Source organism: Eleutherodactylus coqui, chromosome 8 (assembly GCF_035609145.1).
Source record: "Eleutherodactylus coqui strain aEleCoq1 chromosome 8, aEleCoq1.hap1, whole genome shotgun sequence".
In the NCBI taxonomy this organism is placed as follows: Eukaryota; Metazoa; Chordata; class Amphibia; order Anura; family Eleutherodactylidae; genus Eleutherodactylus; species Eleutherodactylus coqui.
The window spans coordinates 183,698,357-183,721,202 of NC_089844.1; the positions used below are offsets into that span (position 1 = coordinate 183,698,357).

A 22,846-nucleotide genomic window follows, 5' to 3' on the forward strand; every position below is an offset into this window, starting at 1 on the left:
CAGACAAGTTGTACAGTCACTGGCCTGGCAGCACCCAAAATTTGTTCCACATCTTCCTTACATATACATACCATATACAAAACAACTCATCTGGAAAACCACCCTGCCACAGTCATTGGATCCTCACTGGACTGGTTGCACTTCTTTTTTTTTGTCACTACTGTGTCCAATTTTTTTTTAATTAGTAAATGTATGCTAAAATAAATTACAGGAATGGGTTTCTCATTTTTTTCAGACGTTTTGATATATAATATGTATGGTTTTGGATTACAGGGCGCATACAGCGACGGTTTTGGTTGGCGTCGGCTTTGAGTCATTTTCTTTTTATGTATATATTTTCATTTTATTCTGTAATGTTTTAAACTTATTTTAATAACTATTTTTTTTTACTATCTATGTCATCTATGAGCCAGGATTAAAGCCCAGGACCAACTGCTGTATATTACCGCACTTAGTCCTTTAGTGGTTAAATTTGATGGATCCATTAAACTAAAGCAAATGGAAGCTTTTTTGGTTACCTCTGTCTTTTTTTGACAACAGTGTAAAAAAATAAAAAACAGGAACTTTCACTACCGTTATTTTGGCCAGACAAATAGCGCTGGAGACTGTAATGGAAATGGAATGGAAGCAAATAGACAGCCAAAATTTTATTTTGAAAACCCATTGAAGGCAACGTGGGAAAAACAGGGAAATGTTTGATTCTGTTTTCCCAAAACGGAACAAAAAGACCGCCTTGTGCAGGTGTGAATGGGCCCCTATCCACTGCACTTCCAGGCCTGCTTATGTTTTACTGTTAAATGGATATAATCATATTTAGTTGTAATTGATATTTGAGATTCCACTAGCAGAGATCTCCTCCAGTATTTCTCATACCTTCCATTGATGATCATCAGTGAAAATCTCACTTCTTGCAATGTCCACTCTGTTCCATGCCACTGCCAGTTTTAACTGATGGTCCCAGTTTTCATGTCCTTGTTGGTCATGAATTAGTGAAGCTACAGAAAAAAATGTCAATTTTCAATGTATGAAATAATAAAACTCACTACAATCAACAAAGATATGATTACAGAGGCAAATCCTAAATACTTAACTGCAGTAGTCCCCCGAACTCTCCACCCATTGTGACAATAAGAGATTAAAGTATGATTGTTCCCAGCAAGAGAAACCAAGTAATTTTGCAGATATGATACCTTGTAATGGGTAACTAAAATACATGTTATAGCAAGCTTACAAACCTCTCAGGGTCCTTCCTCAGGCACAATGAGATTAGTCATAATTCAGGACCGCCATCTTTTCCACCAAAGATTTGTTGAGTCCACTCTCAGAAACTCATTTGACTACTGGAGCTCTCTTTATCTGGTACCTGCCAGAGGAGAGGGACTAGGAGATAGATATCACATGGCATGCACTTACCCTAAAAAAAACCCTCGTCTTTACCTGACTAACTGTATAGCACTTGATAAGAGCATTCCTACTTCATGGCAGTTGACCAATAATACACACCGCACATTACATGGCTAGCCCTGACCCCGGTCTCTTTGACACTGCATCCATCACTCAGTCCCAATCTGTACTTGAACCAACGTCAGAGAAAGAAGTCTCCAGACTGCTTTCCTCTGTTCACCCCACCACCAGCGTCGCCTTTTCCGGACTGTCAGTGGCTTTTTGCTCAGTGTAAACAGTCAATCTATGAACGACTCCTGTTTACATTGAATGGAGGTGGGTAGCCGGAAGAGATGTTTGGCCACTCCACCTCCATTATCTGATAGGCTATTGCTCCTGAGTAAAAGCACAGGAGTGATAGTCACTGGGATGGCTGTTAGGCGCTTATGTGCTCAACAGTCATCACCTGTAAAGGGACCATCAGTTTATCTGTAGGCAGAAACGTGTTGGGTTATGGGATATGCAATTTAATAAAACATATGTTTGACTTTTAGGCCACATTAGATGTGTATTTGCAGTCAGCCACCAAGGAGCAGGGTGCTCTTATCAGGGCAAGTGCCCCACAGTTAGGCAAGTAAAAGTTGAGGGTTTTCTAGGGAAAGTACTTGCCATGTGACATTTATCTCCTACCCCCTCTCCAGTATTGGAGCCTGTGGATCTATAAAGCTGACCGTACAATGCGGTCTAATTCTACAAAACCATGAGTGGATGAACATTTATTCTTTTCTTTGGCACTCTAGTTGCCAGGTTTTTGTTATTTGTTGAATTTGTGGGATTATTGGCTGATTTAAGGTTATTCAATCATTACATATATAAAAATAGATTTCTGCAGTCTGTTCTTTATGCACGGTCAAACGATTGGACCGATCTGCACTAAATTTGCCACATGGGTAAATCTGGCACTTCTGAAAGTTTTAGACTTGGTTTCAGCTCTCTATAACCTACTGTTCTCAACATATTTGCAAAAAATAAGAATAGAAACTCAAATATTACAGGAGTTGTCTGGTTTCTGGAGACCACCACTTCAACAAGACCCTCTGTATTAAAAAAAATAAAGGCAATTATACTTCCTCTTCTGCAGTCACTGGGACCCAGAGCTGTAGTCCTGCTGATTGCTGTTTCAGATGTCAGAAGAAATCAGGTGACTTCTACACCCACTTGCAGTCACGTTCCTGAACTCTTGGTATCATGGCGCTCAGGATGCCAGGAAAGTGAGCAATAATGCTACAGCCTTTCAATGGTTGCAGCAGTCACCTGATTTTCTATTACATCATTGCTCACAGCAATCAATGGGACCACAGCATGGTTGCAGCACTGGATCCTGGCATCCGCGGAGGGGTTGTAGTGACCTGAAGCTTACTACAGGGTAGTCAGACACTCAGTAGTGTGAATACCTGTCTATGAGCTTCTCAAAAGAGATACAAGATATTGTATATTAGAGAGACCCTGTCTTTCCCTAAGTGCATGGGTTAAATATATTCTGCCCGGCAACAACTCACTTTTGATTGGCTGGTTGTAATTAATTTTCCTGATTGGTTGAGGGGGAGTAGTTTTGAGAAGCCTGGGAAAGTGAGCAGGGTGAGGCAGGAAATGAGTCAGGGTCTGGAGAAGTGTGGGAAACTAAAGAAAGTGAAGGAGGAGTTAGAAGGGGTCGTTGCCTGGAGGTGGACGAGTGAGGAGGTGCAGTAGGGTGCTGCAGGATTTAACAAGCTTGTCAGAGTGGAGTGGAGAGAAAATTAACCAGAATCAGCACAGAGTGGAAGAGAGGATCTAATTACAGTCTCGACAACAGTGAGCGTGATCTGCCCTTGGGAATCTCAGGTCAGTAACAGTACAGGCGGTTGGGTCTTAAAGGGGTTGTCCCGCAAAAGCAAGTGAAGTTAAACACTTCTGTATGGCCATATAAATGCACTTTGTAATATACATCGTGCATTAAATATTGGCCATACAGAAGTTATATACTTACCCCCCCCCCCCCCCCGTGTTGGCGTCCCCATCTCCAATCCGACCGAATCCTTCTCCTTGATTAGATGCGCTTGTGCAGTCTGCCCTCTTCTGTCCCGTTGAATGGGGCCGCTCCAGCGTGCTCGCGCCGCACAGCTGGTCTGCGCATGCCCCATTCAATGGGACAGAAGAGGCAGACTGCGCAAGTGCATCTAATCCAGCCAGGAGAAGCATTCGGTCGGCGGCATGGAGACGGGGACGCCAACACAGGGGGGGTAAGTATATAACTTCTGTATGGCCAATATTTAATGCACGATGTATATTACAAAGTGCATTTATATGGCCATACATAAGTGTTTAACTTCACTTGCTTTTGTGGGACAACCCCTTTAATAGATTTCTACAAAGTTATTCTTAAGGAAAACTCCAGATAACTGAGACTGGTGGGTTCATCTCTAGTAACCAAAGGAGAGAGAGAACATTGCATAAAAAGAAATGTGCTATTCATGTTGCTGAAATGCTTGTTAAAATGGATTCTATCTGAAATCTGCAAACAGTGAACTGTATTTGCACATTTGTTCAATACACATTGAGTAAACTGTGTACCTTCGGTTTACCACAAAAGCTAAGTGGACTCACCTCAATTATTTCAGCACCATTCATCTGGGCTCACCCCTCAAAGGTTCTGGCATCATGTGATATTTTATCATCGAACACCTTCATTGTTAATTTAACATTGCCCCTGTGTGCAACCGAGCTAGGCCCTTCACAGCCATTACGGGGAGGGACCACAGAGCCACCATTGATTTCCATCTTGTTTTCCCCCAAGGTCTCCCCTATAATGCCAGTGTCCCATTCAAATGCCGCAGGGTAAGTATAGTTAACTTTAATATTTTAATGCAGGGGCTCCTATTGAAGAAGGTTTCTCTCTGAACTACCCCTTTTCCTAAAATCTTTTTGGAATGCCACTGGCAAGACATCTTATCTCTGCACATAACTAAACAGCCATTTTTCTTGACTTGCCGTCAACAGACTGTATTATGCTTATTATCTTGGCTTCACATAAGTAGCAAACAAAGTTTTAACCACAAACACAAAGAAAAAAAGGAATACAAAATAGACCTGTGCAAAGCTGCGAAATTCCACTATAAAATATACTTTTTACATAGGAGGACTATTGCAGTGACGCACTGTCTATATTGATCGGAGTGATGTAAATAAAATAATACTGCTTATAAGACCATGTCATTCTCTATCACTGAATACTTATAGCAGTTTTCTCAGATATGTCTAAGTAGGTTGTGTTACATTTATGGACTTTAGAGAAAATGTATATGTACGCTATAGTAAAAATACACACAATATTGGCATCAAGAGGAAATGAAGAAAGTGAAGAGAAGCTTATCACCTTTTAGCAAAGCTTGCAGAATAGCTACATCAATGTCGTGCTGGTCGTCCTTGTCCGCTTGGAATATGGTAAGTAACTTATTGTGCCTCATGATGTCTTGTATCTGTTATTGTAAAACGGAGAAGGGTAATGGGAATACATGTAATTATCAGAGAGGTATACAATATACGCTGAATGCTGAATATCTGCTGGAATGCTTACACAGCAACTGATTTGACTCTTTCTTGGTAAACATTTATGGTTTCATTATCAATAATATTGAAAGAAGACCTGCGCAATGTCGACCTTTCATGGGATGATGCCGAAACTGCTGCCTTTGACTGCCAGTGATGGCATTCTTTTGTCACTTAATGTGCTGAAAGGTGTGGAAGGACCTAAGTCTAAGTAAAACAATACTGAGGGCTTATGGTTATATCTTATACCTTTTTGGTCCATTCGACAATCTTGTGTTCAGTAAATGTATCGAAGGTGTCGTGGAAAAGAGTGCGCAGTTTTTCCCGAACCAAAGAGATGGTGATTCTTGAAATGGAAAGTTGTGCAATCTGGGCGATGACATCCGCTACTCTTCCCGATCCCTCTACAATCACACACGGAGTGTTGTTGCTGATCGCATTGTGGATTGTCTGAATGAAACACAATATATATTTAATATCTATTACTGTCATAGTGTCATAACTTACACTTACAGAGGAAAAAAAAAACAAAAACAAATTCTGTATGTTGAAGGGGTTTCTAGCTCTTTAAAAATGATGTTCTTATCCCTAGAGATCCGCTTTTCAGAGCACCAGCTAATCAGCTGTTCACCAGGACCAGCTGTCGCCCTGTAGGAAGGAGTTGTTCCTGGATTACCATGACAAGCCACTGCACAATATACGGAGCTGTTTGCTTCCTGCTCTGTATAGGGTGACAGCTGGGCTAGCGAACAGCTCATCAGCTGGAGTCATGGGCGGCAGACTTCCAGAGGTCAGTTGTTGATGATCTATCCTGTGGATAGGTCATCAATTTTTAAGAGATGAAAAACTCCTTTAAACTTGATATTGAACTCACAAATATTTAGATTTATAAAACTAAATTTCTATTGTCTGTTCTTTATGCACAGTCAACCAAATAGACCAATCTACACCACATTTTGCACATAGGTAGATCAGCTTCTGAAAGTTTTAGAATGGGTTTTAGCTCTCTAGAACCTACGGTTCACAAAATATTCAGAGATAAATAGAATATGGTCAAATGACCGGACCAATCTGCACCACATTTGACATATAGGTAAATCAGGCACTTTGGACAGTTTTAGAATGGGTTTCAGCACTCTAGGACCTACCATTTCTCAAGACATATGGAAAAAAATAACACAAAAGCAAATATGAGCCGAAACCCAATCTAAAACCTTTCTGAAGCACCTGGTTTACCTATGTGGCTAGTTTAGTGTCATAAATAATGGTGAGCGATTACTGGAATAATCGGTTTGTGTCGGCATTGGACCGATTTCATGAAAATCATTGCGACTTGGGACAACTGATTCCGACTCCCATTAAAGTCAATAGTATTAAAAATCAGGTTCACAAATTTGCCCTCCATAAAGTCCCCAATGCAGCACAAAAACAAAACTAGTTGCATAGGAATACAGCCGCACATCTGGGGAACACTGCGATCCTCCCAAAAATTTGTCAAAATAGTGTACAGTAGTGTAGGGGTCAATTGTGTCACTGAAAACAAATGAAGGCCCATATAGGGTCTCCTGGATGTCCTAAATTGCGGCAAGGGAGACAGCAGATGTGCTGCTTGTTTTAAAAGCAATGTCATACAGTTTGCAAAGAGTAAATTCTACCAGGTGAACAGAACAGCCAAGCACAGGCCTTCTCCAAGGAACAGCTGTAAAGCTACAGATGTATATTGTGCCTCAGAAAAATTTCATTTTGGGAGAAGAAGGAAACATGGCAGAAGCAAGAGAAGGAGGGCAGCAGCAACACCTTGAGGACACAGTGTAGTCTTTGATATAAATCTGTGCAGTCATATGTGAATAAAAATTGACAAAGTGCTAATTAGGTGAATCTGCCATGGGGGTGCAGAAGTCAGGTGAAATACGTGCCTGGTTAATTTTTTTAAACGTCTGCTGATCCACATTGTCTTAGGACATCTGTCTGTCAGTTATCACACCACCAGCTGTGCTGAACACCCTTTCGGAGGTCCCTCTCCACTGCTTAAATGAGATTTGTCAGGTTGGGATCAAAGAAGGTGGCCACCCAGTAGTGATCTGATGTTTTCATGCGAGCTGTGCAATAGCCCTTCTACAAGTACTGCAGCATGAAAGCACCCATACACCTCAAAATGCCTAAGTTTGATGGCCCACATTCTTCAGGGTCAGACCTAAGGCCTTAGTCAGACGGGCGTTTTTTGCCGCGATTTGCGGATCGCATGACGGATGCGCATCCGCAAATCGCGTGACCGGTGCGCGCAAGTCGCCCGCAAATCGCCCGAAAATCTGCTCCTAGCCGCGTTTCATTAGAAACGGGCCGGAGCTGTCCAGCGCATTGCATTCAATGGAGACGGCAATACAGCCGTCTCCATTGAAAGCAATGCGCTGCGGGCGAGCCCGGGATGAATTGTCGGTAAGGGCTTAAATATATAAGCCCTTACCTGCAATCCATCCTAAAATGTGTTAAAATAAAAAAAATTGCATTCTCACCTTCTGCCTGCAGCTCCGGGCAGCCGTACTGCAGTGGGTGTGAAGGGGGTGTGAGTCAGACCTGCCCCCTGATTGGCTCAGCGCTGAGCCAATCAGAGGCATGCCTCACTCACACCCATTCATGAATTCATGAATGGATGTGAGTCAGACCTGCCCCTGATTGGCTCAGCGCTGAGAGGCAGCAGTCACTCACCCATTCATGAATTCATGAATGGGTGTGTGAGTGAAACCGGCCTCTGATTGGTCAGGCTGTGACCAATCAGAGCAGATCATTCAGCAGGCGGGGATTTTAAAGCCCCGCCGGCTGAATAGTGCCGAGAAGCAGTTCAGGAGAACTGACAGCGGCCGCGGCTGGACTCCGGCTGCAGCGGAAAGGTGAGTATACAATTTTTTTTTATTTTAACACATTTTAGCATGAATTGCAGGGAAGGGTTTATATATTTAACCCCTTCCCGACAATTAACCCCGCGCACGCCGGCAGCCCATTGCTTTCAATGGAGCGGCTGTATTGCCGCTCCATTGAATTCAATGGGCAAACATCGTTCTTCTCTGCCACAGCTGTTACAGCTGTGGCAGAGAAGAATGATTTGTCTTCTATATGTTCTCAATGGGGTCGGCGCTGCTGCCGCCGGCCCCATTGAGCGCATATACAGAAGCGAACAGGAATCGCAGATAGGTGCGATCTGCGATTTTTTGTTCTATAATTTTTCGGACGAGCGCATAAAAAGCGCTCATGTGTCCGATACCATTGCGAAGCAATGGTTTTAAAAAATCGCCGGACGCATGCGCATGCGCAAATCGCGGCAAAAAACGCCCGTCTGACTAAGCCCTAAGAGTGTCCTCCGGCTGGTTCCGCCATCCATGTAGAATAGCTGGGGTTAGTGATAGATGTAAAGAACATTGTGTAGCCTACTCCCCTACCCCTGGACCTATATTATCCCCTCTTCTTCCTCCTCCCACTCTTCCACCTCTATACTTCTCCCATGGGTGGAAAAACATGTTGGAAAAACTGCCCCCCTTTCTTGCCCAAAGCCAACATCCCTGTTGAGTAATGGTGGATTGTCCAGACAGTTGGGACATTGGTAACCCTTTCTCCTCCACCTTATCCTGTGTCAACAACACATCATTGTCTCAGAGGTCGTGTAGCATCTGTTCCAGCAGGCAGACAACAGGGATGGTCATAATGATAAGTGCATCATCACAACTAACCTTTTTCGTTGCTTCCTCAAAGAAGCCAGTCCAGAGGAGTTAAGTGACCGACCTCCATACAGTGTTTGCTAATGGCATACACCATTTGATACTCCATGATCACTCCCTGCTGCTGGCTTATCCTCTGCAACATATGCAATGTGGGATTCCACTACGTAGGCATGTCACAGATCAGTCTGGTGGGTGGTAGCCCAAACTAACACTGCACCTTCACCAGATGAGAAGAAGGCTGGTTGTGAATGCCAAATGTGTAAGCACAGTTTCTTGGCCTTCTCCATCAGTGGATGTAAACCTGGGAAATTGTTTAGGAAGAGCTACACTACCAGGTTCATAACAAGGACCAGGCAATGTGAGATTGCCAAGGTGAAGGGTTGCTAGCAGGTTGGCCTCATTGTCACACACAACCTTGCCTGGCTTCAGACTGTGCGGGGTCATCTTATGTCAGCCTGGAACTGCGAAGCTCCTCAGCACTGTGACTGCACTCCCCTAGACATATGAGTTTTATGACAGGATTTTGGCATTTACGATGTGTAGCACTGTGTGGAGGTTGGATTTAGTCACATACATCTGTGCCAATGTGGAGGGTGTTGGAAGGTGGTATTAGGAAGTTGAGAAAGAGAAGTTAGAGGGGATGAGGAGGGGACAGATAAAGATGAATGTCCCACAACTCTTCGGGGTACCATGAAATGTGGATCACCACTTTCAGCTTCCGACCCCATCTGCAGGGTACTAACCTAGTGTGCTGTTAAGGTTATGTAACACCCCTGGCCATGCTCAGTGTGTCATGGTCAAGTGCACCTTGCCACTGACAGCATTCTTCAACGCCAAGGACACGTTATCACTCCCATGACAGTGCATGTCAGGAATGGAAGCGGGAGGCGGATGAGGCTGACTCTTTACCCTGTAGCCCAGGTGGGCTCTCCAAGGCAGCAGGTGGCGGGAGTTCATGTGACTGTTCATACACATTGTATTGAGGTTGTTTATATTCTAGCCGCATTTTAAATACTTTCCGCAGTTCTTACAGATGACCGCTGTTCTGTCATTAGCTGCAGTTTCAAAGAGTGCAAAGCTACACAAGTACTGTGAACAGACCTAGCTGTGAGCCTCATGTTACTGTTGCTGCGACAAGTAGTAGCTGATGGTGACGGTACAGCCCTCTGACAGTCTATGACACCCTACTCCCTGTTTTAGCATGGTGCTGTCCAACAGCACTCACCTCTTCCTCCTCCCTCCTCCTGGCTCTTCATGTTAGATCAAGTGCTTCATCATCTCCATCTTTTTTCTCTTCATCATTCTTCTCTTCCTGCTTGGACTCTATGTCACAGTGAGCATCGGGAGCTGGCACCTCCATATCAACTTCCTCCTTAATACACATTGCCTGTGCAGGGCTGACCATGAACGTGGACCCACCCTTGTCTTCCTCCTCAGAGATAAAAAATGGTAGGGCATCAGTGCATTCAATATCTTGGTCTTCTTCCTCTGGTTGTTTGGACTGCCCGGTTGACATCCATGACACTGAATGTACAAACAGCTGCTCACACTGATCCATGTGGACGGCTTCAGAGGGGGCAGGTGATTTGGCATGGGATGAAATAGAGGGCAAAATGCTCATGGCCAACTGGCATAGACTGATTGCTGTGTACTTATGACTAGGAGGAAGAGGAGGTGATGGTACTTGAGTCATGCCGTGTTATCCACTCTTCAACTGTATTGTAACTTGCTGCAGATATAACACACAGGCAGAACCACCTCTGAGAAATGGCAGTAGGCTTTCCTGGCCTCCTGCAGAATGTGAAGCTGTTGCTTCAGTGGGAACTGCTTGCAGTTCCCTGGGCCCATCCTCTACCACCTCCAACACCACCATCAACACGTCCTCTTCTACTTGCTTTCTTCAGGTTTCTTTTTTATTTAATTAATTCAGGGTTTTTTGTTCACTTTTAAGTGTTATTTTTTATGTAACTTATCAGCTAACTTTGTAGTTTGCAGAACATCCCTACTAGCTGTATAGGACCTGCAAATAATTAGTGGGGGCTGGAATGGCAACTTTGAATGACGTCTAAGGCTGCTGACACACACTGTGCATATTCGCTGTTTCCCTGCTTGGTTTTATTTTTGTTTTATATTATTAAAAAAACATTGCCAACAAAATAAGCTGCATTCGCTGAGAGGCACAATCTGTGAGAACAGAAGGCCACAGAGTATAGATTGTATCTTTGTGAGCTATTCCTGTTCAGTGCAGCGCAATTGAATTCCCCACACCCCACTGCTAGCTGTGTAAGGTCTGCAAATAATTCATAGTGGCCTGACTGGATTGTAGACTAAACTGGATTAACCAATGCCAATCAGCTGCTGCAAAGGCAAATAAAGTTTTGGGATGCATTAACCCCTTGAGTGGCGGGTTTCCTACCACCCTGTCGTGCCCACCAGGGCAGGTTTTTTTTAAATGGTCTAATCATTGAATTTCAACTAATTTTGCAGTTGCGTCTCAAGAGCCATAACTTTTTCATTTTTCCATTGACATGGCCATGTGAGGGCTTGTTTTTTGCGGGACAAGTTGTGATTTTTTAAACAGGGGGGAGGAAAAAAAGAAATGGGGAAAAAAGAAAAAAAGGGGCCATGTCATTAAGGGGTTAAATAATGCATTAACTTCCTTCTCTGGGTCATTATGACACATGGATACCACATGTGTGATTGTATTTTTGATTTTTTACAAAGTAAAGGGAGACAAGTGTTTTTATTATTTTTTTTTATAATTTTTTAACTTTTTTATTTTTTTTATTTTTTGTCCCTTTAGGGGACTTCCACAGGGACCCATCAGGACCCCTGATCACATTCCGGGGGTCCGATGGTGACAACCCTTTACATGCTGCAGTGACAGCCCTTTACATGCTGCAGTCACATAGACTGCAGCATGTAAAGGGTTAACACAGCAGAGATCTGAGGTTTTCTCTGATCTCTGCTGTAAGAGCTGGTACCTAGCTGTCCTCTGACAGCCAAACACCAAGCTCTCCCTGCCACAGAGACCATCGGCTTGCTTCTGACAAGCCGATGGTCTCTATGGCAACCTGTAAACAAAGCAGGAGGTTGCCGACATATCGGCAATATCTTCTGCTGGTTTTTCAAAGCCCTTGCTTTGTTCTCTGTGGGACTGTGCAGGCAGAGCACACTGCCACAGCTTGTGGCATTGTGCTCTGCAGCTCCCATAGTGATACATAGCCCGGAAATCTTCCAGGCTATGTTGCTATGAGCAGTGGAGCTCGTCACGGAAATTTTCCGGGCGTGCCACTCAAGGGGTTAAAAGAGGTATAGGGGCGAAGGACGAGAACATTATCCTTCCATTATATAAGGCACTTGTCAGGCCTCACATGGAATACTGCGTACAGTTCTGGTCACGGGTGCTCAGGGAAGATGTTACGGTATTGGAGGGGGTTCAAAGAAGAGCGACTAAGCTAGTACATGGAATGATGGGACTAGAATACTCAGAGAGGCTATCAAAATTGGGACTATTTACTCTAGAAAACAGAAGGTTAAGGGGCGACCAAATAACTATGTATGAATACATGAGGGGACAATACAAGGATCTCTCCCATGATCTGTTTACACCCAGGACCACGACGGTAACAAGAGGACATCCGCTATGATTAGAGGAAAGCAGGTTTCATCACCAACATAGAAAAGGGTTCTTTACTGTTAGAGCAGTTAGACTGTGGAACTCTCTGCCTGAGGACGTAGTGATGGCAAAATCCTTAGAGGAGTTTAAAAGGGGACTTGATGTCTTTCTAGAGCAGAAGGATATTACAGGATATAAATCTTAGGTTATTTGTTAATCCGGGTATACAGGCAGGTAGGAACTATTAGGGGTTGATCCAGGTAACAGTCTGTTTGCCATTAGGGAGTCGGGAAGGAATTTTTTCCCCAAAAGGGCTAATTGGCTTCTGCTCTTGGGGTTTTTTTTGCCTTCCTCTGGATCAACAAAACAGGAGGCTACACAGGCTGAACTAGATGGACATTGTCTTCATTCAGCCTTACGAACTATGTTACTATGTTACTATGACTGGTGACTTTGAATGATATCTGAGGCTACAAATAGAGACCTGGAATATTCCCCACACCAAAGCCTAGTTTGTCTGTCTGCTTTGCTGCTAGATACTTTGACAGCAGCAGAAATATTCCCTCTCCAAATATAAAGACAACATTTCGTATAGGCATATAAACATGATGCTGCTTCTCCGTACTGCGCTCAACAGTAAAATGGCTGCTGGTCACATTGTACCTATGTTATATGTGGTTAGGTCATGTGATGCAGGCATCCAATGAAACTGCCGCCCTTATGCAAGATGGAGGATATATTTGGTGACATCAGCTAGGAGCCCTAGCTGCTGATTGGCTGCATACTGACCTCTGCAGCAGGCATCATGGAAAAATCGATTTTACCGCAATTGTTTCCTAAAGTCATTCTGAACTTACCCAACTTGATTTTGTGAAAATTGGGACAATTTTATCTCCCGGCCAATCAAGATAAGCAACATTAGCTATAAAGATGTTGCTATCAGTTGCAAAATAATTTTATATCCATGCAGACAAATAATAAAGTTACGTAAAATGGACCCGTGCAAAGCTGCGTAACTCAGCTAGGATTAGGATATATTTCCTGTAAGCAAATGATGTACTTCAACCCACATCAAGTGTTCCAGGTCCTCCTTCTAGTACAACACAGACAATTGGAATCCTAATAGCAACTCCTAAAATTAGATAAGAAGACAGGAAAATTGAACGAGCAAATTAGTAAAACAGCCAAATGCATCATATACAAAACACTATGATTGGGTCGATATAAATGGGTACAGTGCAGCCAGTTGTGCCTTCCTAAACCCACAACATTGCACCATGTTTGCTGACTACCTTGTCTGATTTTAGGTGTTCTTGTTGGGCTGGTTTGATGTTCTAACCTTGATCTTATTGCTGCCTGACAACCTGAGACCAATAAGGGGTTTTGTCATTAGAAAAGAAAAATCAATACTTACCTATTCCTCCCCAGGAAGTCTTCTTACCAGATCTTCTAACCATCTTCGCCTGGCTCCTCCAGTCCCGTTACGCTACGTCACTAGTGACCAGGAACACTAAACTGCAGGAAGCAGAATGCCAGCAATGTACACTTCGGCACAGGAAGAATAGGATCTGGACGGTTCGGGGAGAGGGACCCTGGGAACTGGAGGAGCCAGGAGAAGATTGGTGAGATGAAGATCTGGTAAGAAGATTGTCTGGGGAGGAATAGATAGGTATGTATATATATATATATATATATATATATATATATATTTTTTTTTTTTTAATGTCAGAACCCCTTTAAGCCTGAAATGCCAGATCGTTCATGTTCAGTAAACTTTAGGCTGCAGCAGTTACGACACAGCAGCCTGTGCTAGTTATTAGTTAAAGGGGTTTTCCAGGACTAAGATATTGATTATTTATCATCAGGATAGGTCATCAATATAAGATTAGTGGGACCTTCACAATCAGCTGTTTTAAGAGGCCACAGCATTCACATAAGTGCCACAGCCTCTTCTTAAGTATGTGATGCATTGGTCACATGGCCTGAGAACACTTCGGTCACATTCAAGTGACTAGAATTGAGCTGCTATAACAGGCACATCCACTATACAATGTATAGTGCTACACCCAAAATGCACTGAGGCAGCCACTGAACTAGATCGGCACTCCCCCTGCTGGCCTGTAAGCTGTGACGTAACGTACATTGGCTGGCAGGAAGATTGCTGGCAATGTATGTAACCTCACAGGAAGTACATGCCTCTTAACAAGTTTGGTGCAGTTGGAATCATTTGACTATTTCGATTTCTTTTTACACCAACTATGAGCCATTCATTTATGGCACAAATTTTTACAGCTTTTAACCCGTTAGTGACTGCCACTATACCTTTTTACAATGTTCATAAAGTGGGACATAATCCAATAGATGCAAATTTTTCCAGCTCATTGGAATTAAGCCAGCACCGATGTCCTGTACCAAAGGGTTACGGGGGCTCAGCTGTCTGACAGCTGGGTTCCAGCTCTAACAGCTGGGAGAGGGGAAACCTTCCATCCTAGTTGTTAAACCCTTTACATGCTGCAGTCAATATGACTGCGTCATGTAAAAAAATAAAACAGAAAGGGGCTTTCCTTTTCACTCACTAGACATTATTGTGGGATCCCAATGGGTGGCTATAGTACCCTGAGGCTTGAAAATGGCCTTGGAATCTAATATCTAGATTGGCCTTTCAGACCCAGCTAGGGTTAGGGTTTAATAGACCAATGTAATACACAGCAATACTGAAGTATTGTAGTGCATTAAAGGAACGATCATTGCTAAAGGAATTCAAGTCCCCAAGTGGGACAAAAATAAACAAAAAACAGTAAAAATATAGAAAAATAAAACTGTCAAAACTCCACCTTTACACCCTTCCTACTTACAAAAAAAAATCACAAATTTGGTATTGTAGATTTCATAACATAAAATGTTAGCACATTATTTAACCCACACCATGAATGCCATGAAAAAAAATATGAAAACATGGCCAAAATAGCTACTTTTGCATATCTCACTTAAAAAAAAGAATAGAAGGCAATCATAAAGTCATATGATTGATAAAATCAACTCAGATCCGAATTAAGGACGTGTTTTTACACACTTGTCTGAAAGCGGCTCAGAGGGTAGACCCGAAGTGCTGCTGCTCCAGATCTTCCACATTTACAGGCTTCCCCAGCCTTCTTACAGGCGTCATAGTCGCTGCGGCCAATGACAGAGCTTAGTGCTCGATCCCTGAGTTCTGTCATTGGCTGCAGCGCCTGTGATGTCCCATAAATCGTTTGGGAATGGTCGGGACACAGGGGGAATAAGTAGAGGTGAATATACTGTATGTCTATTTGTTATGGAAAGGGGGGTTTTACATTGAAGCTACAACTCAGGCAACCAGTTTTAAAATAACCTCACTTTTCTTTTACCTCCTTGTTCTTTGGTTTGTTCTGAAATAAATTTCTCCAGTTTGGCCCTTAGAAGAATTTCAACGCCATATCTGCCATTTGTCCCATCATCCACCAGAATAAAGTGAGAATGATTATTATCTAAGCAGGAAAGACCTCCTTGGCTTTCTTCATCTATGTAGTACTCAGCTGGAAACGATCCCTGTAGAAGAGAAAAAATATACAGAGGAAAAATGTCAAATTGACCCAAAATGCAGTAAATAAAAATGTCCTCATCTTGTCTTGGCGTTAAAGGGGTCAATCACTTTTTTATTTTTTATATTTATTTTTTATATACTCACCTACTCCAGCATCTCCCAGTCCAGTGCTGAAACTTGATCCCCTCCGCTTCCAACCTAGAAGAAGCCAGTGAACAGTCACATGCCGTACAGTGTACATGTGACAGCTGAGCCAATCACAGGCTTCAGTGACCATGGAAGAATTAGTTAAGCTGTCACATGCACAATGAATGAAATGGAATTGCCCGCTAGCTTGGTGGGGATCGGGGTTCTAGTGCTAAGCAGAGAGTGGCTGGAGCAGGTAAGTATATAGGCTATATCATTATGTTGTGCAGATAAGGGCCATTGTACTGATTTGAGAGAGATAAGTGACCCGAATTTTAAATACATGCATATTAGTGATGAGCAAACTTTGGAAAAGTTTGGTTTACCAAGTTTGGGCAAAAAATTTGGTTCAAATTAGTTTGAATTGGACCTAAAATTCGCTAATACCACTAAAACTGGTGTATAACACAGGAGGAAGATAAACTAAGAAGAAGGAAAAAGAAAGAAGAAGAAAAAAAGTAGGAAGAAGACAGAAAGAAGAAGGGAGAAGGAGAGCGAAGAAAAAGAAAGAAGAAATAATTGAAGCGGATTTGGCCAAGATGAAAATCAAGGGTCAGGTCGATAAACTTTTAGCAATGTTCAACCTGAAAACAGGGTTCAAGAGTTTCAGTTCCCTCAACACTAATATATCAAAAAATTGTATAATTCTCTATTTTGTAAAGGAATACATTTAAAAAAATAACAATTCATTTAACATGCAGGTTTACTATGGTTTAATATCATGGCACACCACCATGCTCCTTATCTGCTCCTGGGGAACCCCGCAGCAAAGCTGGTATCACATTTGGGGGGTTTAAGTGTGAAAACTAGGACTCCCCAGGTGCTGCTACCTCAGATAGCCCAAAGCTAATCCTGTGTGTGGCAAAATGGATCCACATCCTTCTGCCTGAAAGTTAACTGAGGGAATAAATCACATAGTTCCTTCTTCTAGTTTTATTATTGCTCTGTTAATGAGAGTGAGCAGTCCATTAATAGAGCAATCAGTTCCTCTCAGCTCTCCCTGGAGTCTTTCAATAGATGTAGGGTATTTCATAATGTTACTGCAAGGTTCAAGGCTACTTGATGAATGGATTAAGGTGAGCCAATTAACCACAAGTGTATGAGTTTTAGAAGCATATTATCCACTACAATAACTAATGAAACGTCTTAAGGATTTCTAAACAAGCCCACGTTATTACCAGGTAATTAAAAATGAATAGTAACAAAAAGCCACAAAAACAAATACACAACCTGTTGAACTTGATAGCACAATCTGCCATAACCAAAGAAAACCGTGATTCAGTGATGGGTGCAATTGCAGAGAGGTACCCAGGTAGGCCTCTGTATACTAAGGGAAGTATACGTGCGTGACTTTTCCGTCCGGCATTTCATGCCAGATGTGTGCCGGAAGCTCTGAACGGAGCCTCCTATGTACATGTGAATAGAGCCTAAGGGGACTTGAGATGTGGGGAACCACAAGGTCCAGTAGACATACTCAGCGCACGGAGAGAACCAAGAAGTGCCGATTCTGTTTGAAAATAAAAGCTACAGGTTTCCATGCAATGAAATGGAGGCCCTTTATTATTCTGTGGATGTTACAGTTGACTGTCGTGGTGACCAGGATGCTTCTAATGTGTTCCCCATATGGCTTTGGTGGTTCAGGTTGGGAGAATACCACAGAGTGACCTGATATGTGGAGTACCGGAATCTGAGGAGGACTTGAAACAAGGTAGGCTCCTGTCCCCAGGCCATGGCCCGGCCCTCGTAGACATTCCACCTACTGAACCTGCTACCCTGAACCCTAGCCTGAAGACACTTTACGATGATCCTATGAAACTAGAATAGAATTTGAAAATGTTGCTGGGTTTTGGTGAAAACTTTGTTTTAAACAGTCAGTGACTTTGCAAACAACGTGTCATTATGTGATGTCAGTGTGCAAACTAGGAATAGAGCAAATCCCTTTATTTACCTAAAATTGTGTTTTATGCAGAAAAAGCACTCTAAAGTGCTGGCCACTAGGCATCTCCCTTCCTTCTAATTTGCTGTCCACTATCTTAATCAAGTAAAGTGGAGGAGGGTGACAACTTATGCTACCCATGGAAGTCTATGGAGAGAAGAGGGGAGGAGGGAATGAGTTGCTGGAGAGAGATAGACACACACATACGCTGTACTTAATAATGATTTATTGTGTTTTATGAGAATCACATCCACACGGCTACACCCCATTGTCATTTTGCTGGATGAAACAGCACAGCAGCCTGCGTTATTTTGTTGAACATTTTCTGTCGGATCAGTATCGGAGGCTCTGAATGAAGTCTCCAACACAAATGTGAATAGATCCTTAGTAATTCTCTAGTGTCCTACATTATAATGTTATTGTGTGTTATAGTGAGTTAGGAAGCAGAATCTGCAGTATTCTCTGTGCACAGTTTATAGAACAGAACATAACAGCAGCCTCCTCCCACAATCTCCTAGACAACTGAAAACTAGAGATATAGCCTGCAGGGGGGGGCAAATGATGATATAGTAAAAGCAGGGCACAAGTCATATAATGGCCCGAAAGAGTGGTATTTCTCATATATACAAATGGCAGCTTGTTCTGAAACATTAGGTACTTAAAGCACTTTAAACTGGGCTTGTGGCCAGTGTTGTGTGCCAGGCCCAATGAGTAATGTCCGCTGGGTGGCTCCCAACGGGCTTTCTCCTGTCCAACTTAGAATTTTTGACAAGTTTGTTTCTATTTGATTATAGAGACCTGTCAATCATACTAAGCTGGACATGGAGACCTACCCAGGAGACACTTCTCCTTCAGCCTGATGTGTAAAACAGGCTGGTGTTAAGGACTATGTTTATCTCATACACTGCAGAGGTTATCACAGCATCATTTTTCTGACATGTTTCCTTTAGGCCGCTTTCACAGAGGCAACACAATATCATTGTGAGAAAATCGCAGCGATATCACATCTGTGTTCTCTGCAATATCGCTGTGTTTTCTCACGACAATATCACATATTTGTGTCGTTACAAAGTCGTGCATGTTGCTACATGCGACTTTGTAGCGCTCTTTTGCTGGGATCTTCGGGCGGTGGGGGGGGGGGCTTGAAAGATAAGTCCTACTCCAAAAATAAGCCGTAGCTGCATAAAAAAAACCTAAAAATAATAATACATCACCTAAGAGGCGCTCCTCTTAGGCTCTGGCACTTTTCTTTAGTCTTCTCCCAGCCCTTCCTGGATTGGGGATTCAAATTCCCCGGCTCCAGGAAGCACTGGCTGTGATTGTTTCTTGAGCACCGCGGCTCAGCCAATCATAGCCAGTCCTCGATAAACCAATCATAGCCATTGCATATTGCATGGAATGGGTGTGATTGGTTCATCGAGGGCTGGCTCTGATTGGTTTTCGAGCACCGTGGCTCAGCCAGCCTCAGCCAGCCATAGCCAGCATTTCCTGGAGGAGGGGAATTTTAACCTCCAATCCAGGAAGGGCTGGCAGAAGACTAAAAACAAGTGCCGGAGTTGAAGAGGAGATGCATGCCAGTGCTGCCAGCGCCTCTTAGGTGATGTATTTTTTTTCTATGCAGCCAGGGCTTATATTAGAGCTTTTTACAGAAAGATTTCCTACTGAAAAAGTTGCATCGCACCGCAAAAAAAAAAGCATTTTTATGCAATGTGATGTAACAAAAAGGAAGAGTCCATAGAAAAACATGGACTACAAAAAAAAAAAAGAAAATCGCAAATCACGGCTGTATAGAGCATGCCATGATTTTGTATTCTAGTAATGTCGCACTGTGTAGCACTGTCGCATTGATTTTGTAGCCTGTGTGAAAGCGGTCTTAAATTCAAATACTTACGGTGGTAGAAATCAGGCTGTTTCGATTGTGAACGATTCCCCATGTTGCTATACCAATAGTGACAATTTTGGTGTTTTTGTTGGTATTTCCCATACAAAAGTCTCTTACTGCTTCACCAACTTGCTTCATTACACCAGCATGGGAGCCCCCAGTGATAATCCAGGCACCTGTTCCAAAGACATTATTTTAAAAAATCAGGTAAGAGGCGCCCTTTAACAGCATGTAGTTTTTAAAGTGCCGTATTCTGAGCTGATTCATTTCTTAATCCATCTTTACAACAGCCTATGCTTTGTTTTTGTAATACAAAGCTCCAAATCTCACTGCATAGACATGGAATTCAATGACAAAGTTCTGGCTCCTTGTAGCTACCAGTAGGGGGAGCTTAGGGGCCCGCTGCATACTATTTTATAATTGATTTCAATGAATATAAATTATATGCAATAAGAATATTTGAAGAAATACTGTCTTAACTACATACAGAGCAATCTTATATAATGAACCAGTCAGCTTGAACATTAAAACCACCTGCCAGGTAACTATTCATGCTCTTGTAATTGTCAAGATATATATTGGCTTTCCGATGCATATTGAGTCTTACAGGCAATATTCTCTGTAAAAGAATGCAAATTAGTATCACTATTGCATCTAAGATTCACTATAGCAGATGGATCTCCACTGTAGATACCTCTTGTCTCATTACAAGCTCCTTTCCCTTTCGAGGATGTATCTCATACCTCATTGCATGCACACACTTCAGTAGCGAATGACATAAGATTTGTCTTTGACATTAATGGCTCTATCGCAGGCTAGAGCTTTGATCTTGGTCTTGTGTTTGACTTTAAACCAACATAAAAAGTAAAAGAACTAAGGACTAAAAGAAGAAATAAAAATACGTGGTTTTCTTTAATATTGTAAAAATACAATTCTCATATTTAAAATTTAAAAAAAATCAAAAGAAAAAAAAAAACATAGTTGGTAGTGGTGAGCAATTAGTGGAATAATCGTTTTGAGTCAGTATTGTGCCAATTTCATGAAAATGATTGTAAATTGAGACAGCTGATTCAGACTCCCATTAAAGCCAATGGGAGAAAAAAATCGGTTTCACTAATTTGCTCTCTAAAATGTCTGCAAACCAGCCAAAGCCCCCCCAAATTGCAAGGGAATAGAATACAGCCAACATCTGAGGAACCCTGTGGTACTCCTAAAAATTGGTCAAAATAGTGTACAGTGGTGTAGGCGTCAATTGTAGTACAGGGGTGTCACTGAAAACACTCAAAATTACTCCAAGGAAGACAGCAGGTGTTTTGCCTTCTTTCAGGCCTCCGTCACACAGGGGACACGGCATCACCTCGAGAAAAATTGCAGCGATATCGTATCGCTGGGCCGGGCGATATCTCTGCATCTTCTCTCGACAATACTGCAATTTTGTAGCTCTACAAAGTGTAACACCACATGCGAGGATTTTCGGGGTGGGAGAGGTGGCTTGAGATATAAGTCCTACCCTGAAAATAAGCCCTAACTGCAATTTTTTTTTTTTTAAAGTATACTTCACCTAGAAGCGCTGTCCGGGGCTCCTCTGCAGCTTCTTCCTGGTCCCCGGCACTGTTCTTCCTTATCTCTTTTAGCCACGTATTGAAAAATCCCCACTTTGTAGAAGCACTGGCTGTGATTGGCCGATGCTTAGCCAATCAGAGCCAGCACTCGATGAATGGCTGTGATTGGCTAAGCGTCAGCCAATCAGAGGCAGCGCTTCTATGAGGTGGGGATTTTTCAATCCTTGGCCAGAAGAGATGAAGGAGAATAGTGCCGAGGATCCAGGGAGAAGATGCGACCGGGCTGACAGCACTTCTAGGGTGATGTGTCTGTTTTTTTTATTTTTCCTGTAGGTAGGGCTTACATTAGGACTTTGACAGTAGTATTACCTACTATCAAAGTTGCATCGTACCACATGAAAATCGTGTTTTTGTGCAATGCAACAGAGAGGAAGGCTCCATAGGGAAACATGGGCTACAAACCCCTCACGAGTCTTTGGCAAATTGCGGGACCTGCAAGATTTTTGTGTCGGGTTGTTGCATGCTACAAAACATTGTACGTGTGAATTAACCCATAGCAAAGCATGGGCTTCACATACATGCGATTTGTAGTATTGTAGCAATGCGACAAAATTGCGCAACTTTGTCGCCCATGTGAGGGAGGCCTAAAAACAATGCCATAAATTTTTCAGCAAAATTTTGCTAGGTGAACCAACACTAAAGCACTCGCCTGCTCCAAGGAACAGCTGACAAAACTTACGCTATGCAAAACAGCAGGTGCGCTGCTTGTTTAAATTTTATAAGAACAAACTTTGAACAATGTCTGAGGCTGCTGACACGCACTGTGTGTATTTGCTGTTTTCCATGTTCAGTTTTCTTTTTGTTTTATACTAATGAAAACACCCCTACTAACTAAAAACCCTGCAATCCCCGGGGAGCACGATGTGTGAAAACAGAAGGCCACAGAGTATAGATTGTATCTTTGTGAGTTGTCCCTGTTTGGTGCAACATAATTGATTTCCACAAACCCCAGAGCTATCTGTGTATGGCCTGTGGATATTTCGTAGTGGCCGGTCTGGTGTAGTTTGTTGGTCTGCTTTGCTGCTTTATATATTGACAGCAGCAGAATGTTATATGAGAATGTTATGTTATAAGAACATTAATTATGTGAAATTTGATTTTCCCGCAATTATTGCCAAGAGTCGGTTCAGACTTACCCAATCTGATTTGGCTAAAGGTAGGATGATTTTATTGCCTGGTCAATCGAGACTAACAACACTAATATTTGGTATTACCACATTGGCAAAAATCCGATCTATTAAAATAATGCATTACTTTTCAAGAATATTGAATGTCGTCATAAAAAAATACATACACATCACTAGAATTGCAAATTTTGTTACCTCACCTCCAAGAAAAAAAAAAAAAAAGGTGATCAA

General features: G+C 42.5%; 1 protein-coding gene across 1 annotated transcript in view; it reads right to left on the bottom strand.

Moving 5' to 3' along the window:
- TRPM2 (transient receptor potential cation channel subfamily M member 2) overlaps positions 1-22,846 on the bottom strand; it is a 164,445-nt gene that overhangs the window by 121,150 nt on the left and 20,449 nt on the right. Inside the window, exons 6-11 of the mRNA XM_066577079.1 lie at positions 19,876-20,042; positions 15,687-15,867; positions 13,371-13,432; positions 5,218-5,418; positions 4,796-4,898; positions 874-995 (exon numbers count right to left, since the gene is read on the bottom strand). Coding sequence (XP_066433176.1) covers positions 874-995; positions 4,796-4,898; positions 5,218-5,418; positions 13,371-13,432; positions 15,687-15,867; positions 19,876-20,042 — 836 coding nt within the window. The remainder of the gene's footprint in view (positions 1-873; positions 996-4,795; positions 4,899-5,217; positions 5,419-13,370; positions 13,433-15,686; positions 15,868-19,875; positions 20,043-22,846) is intronic.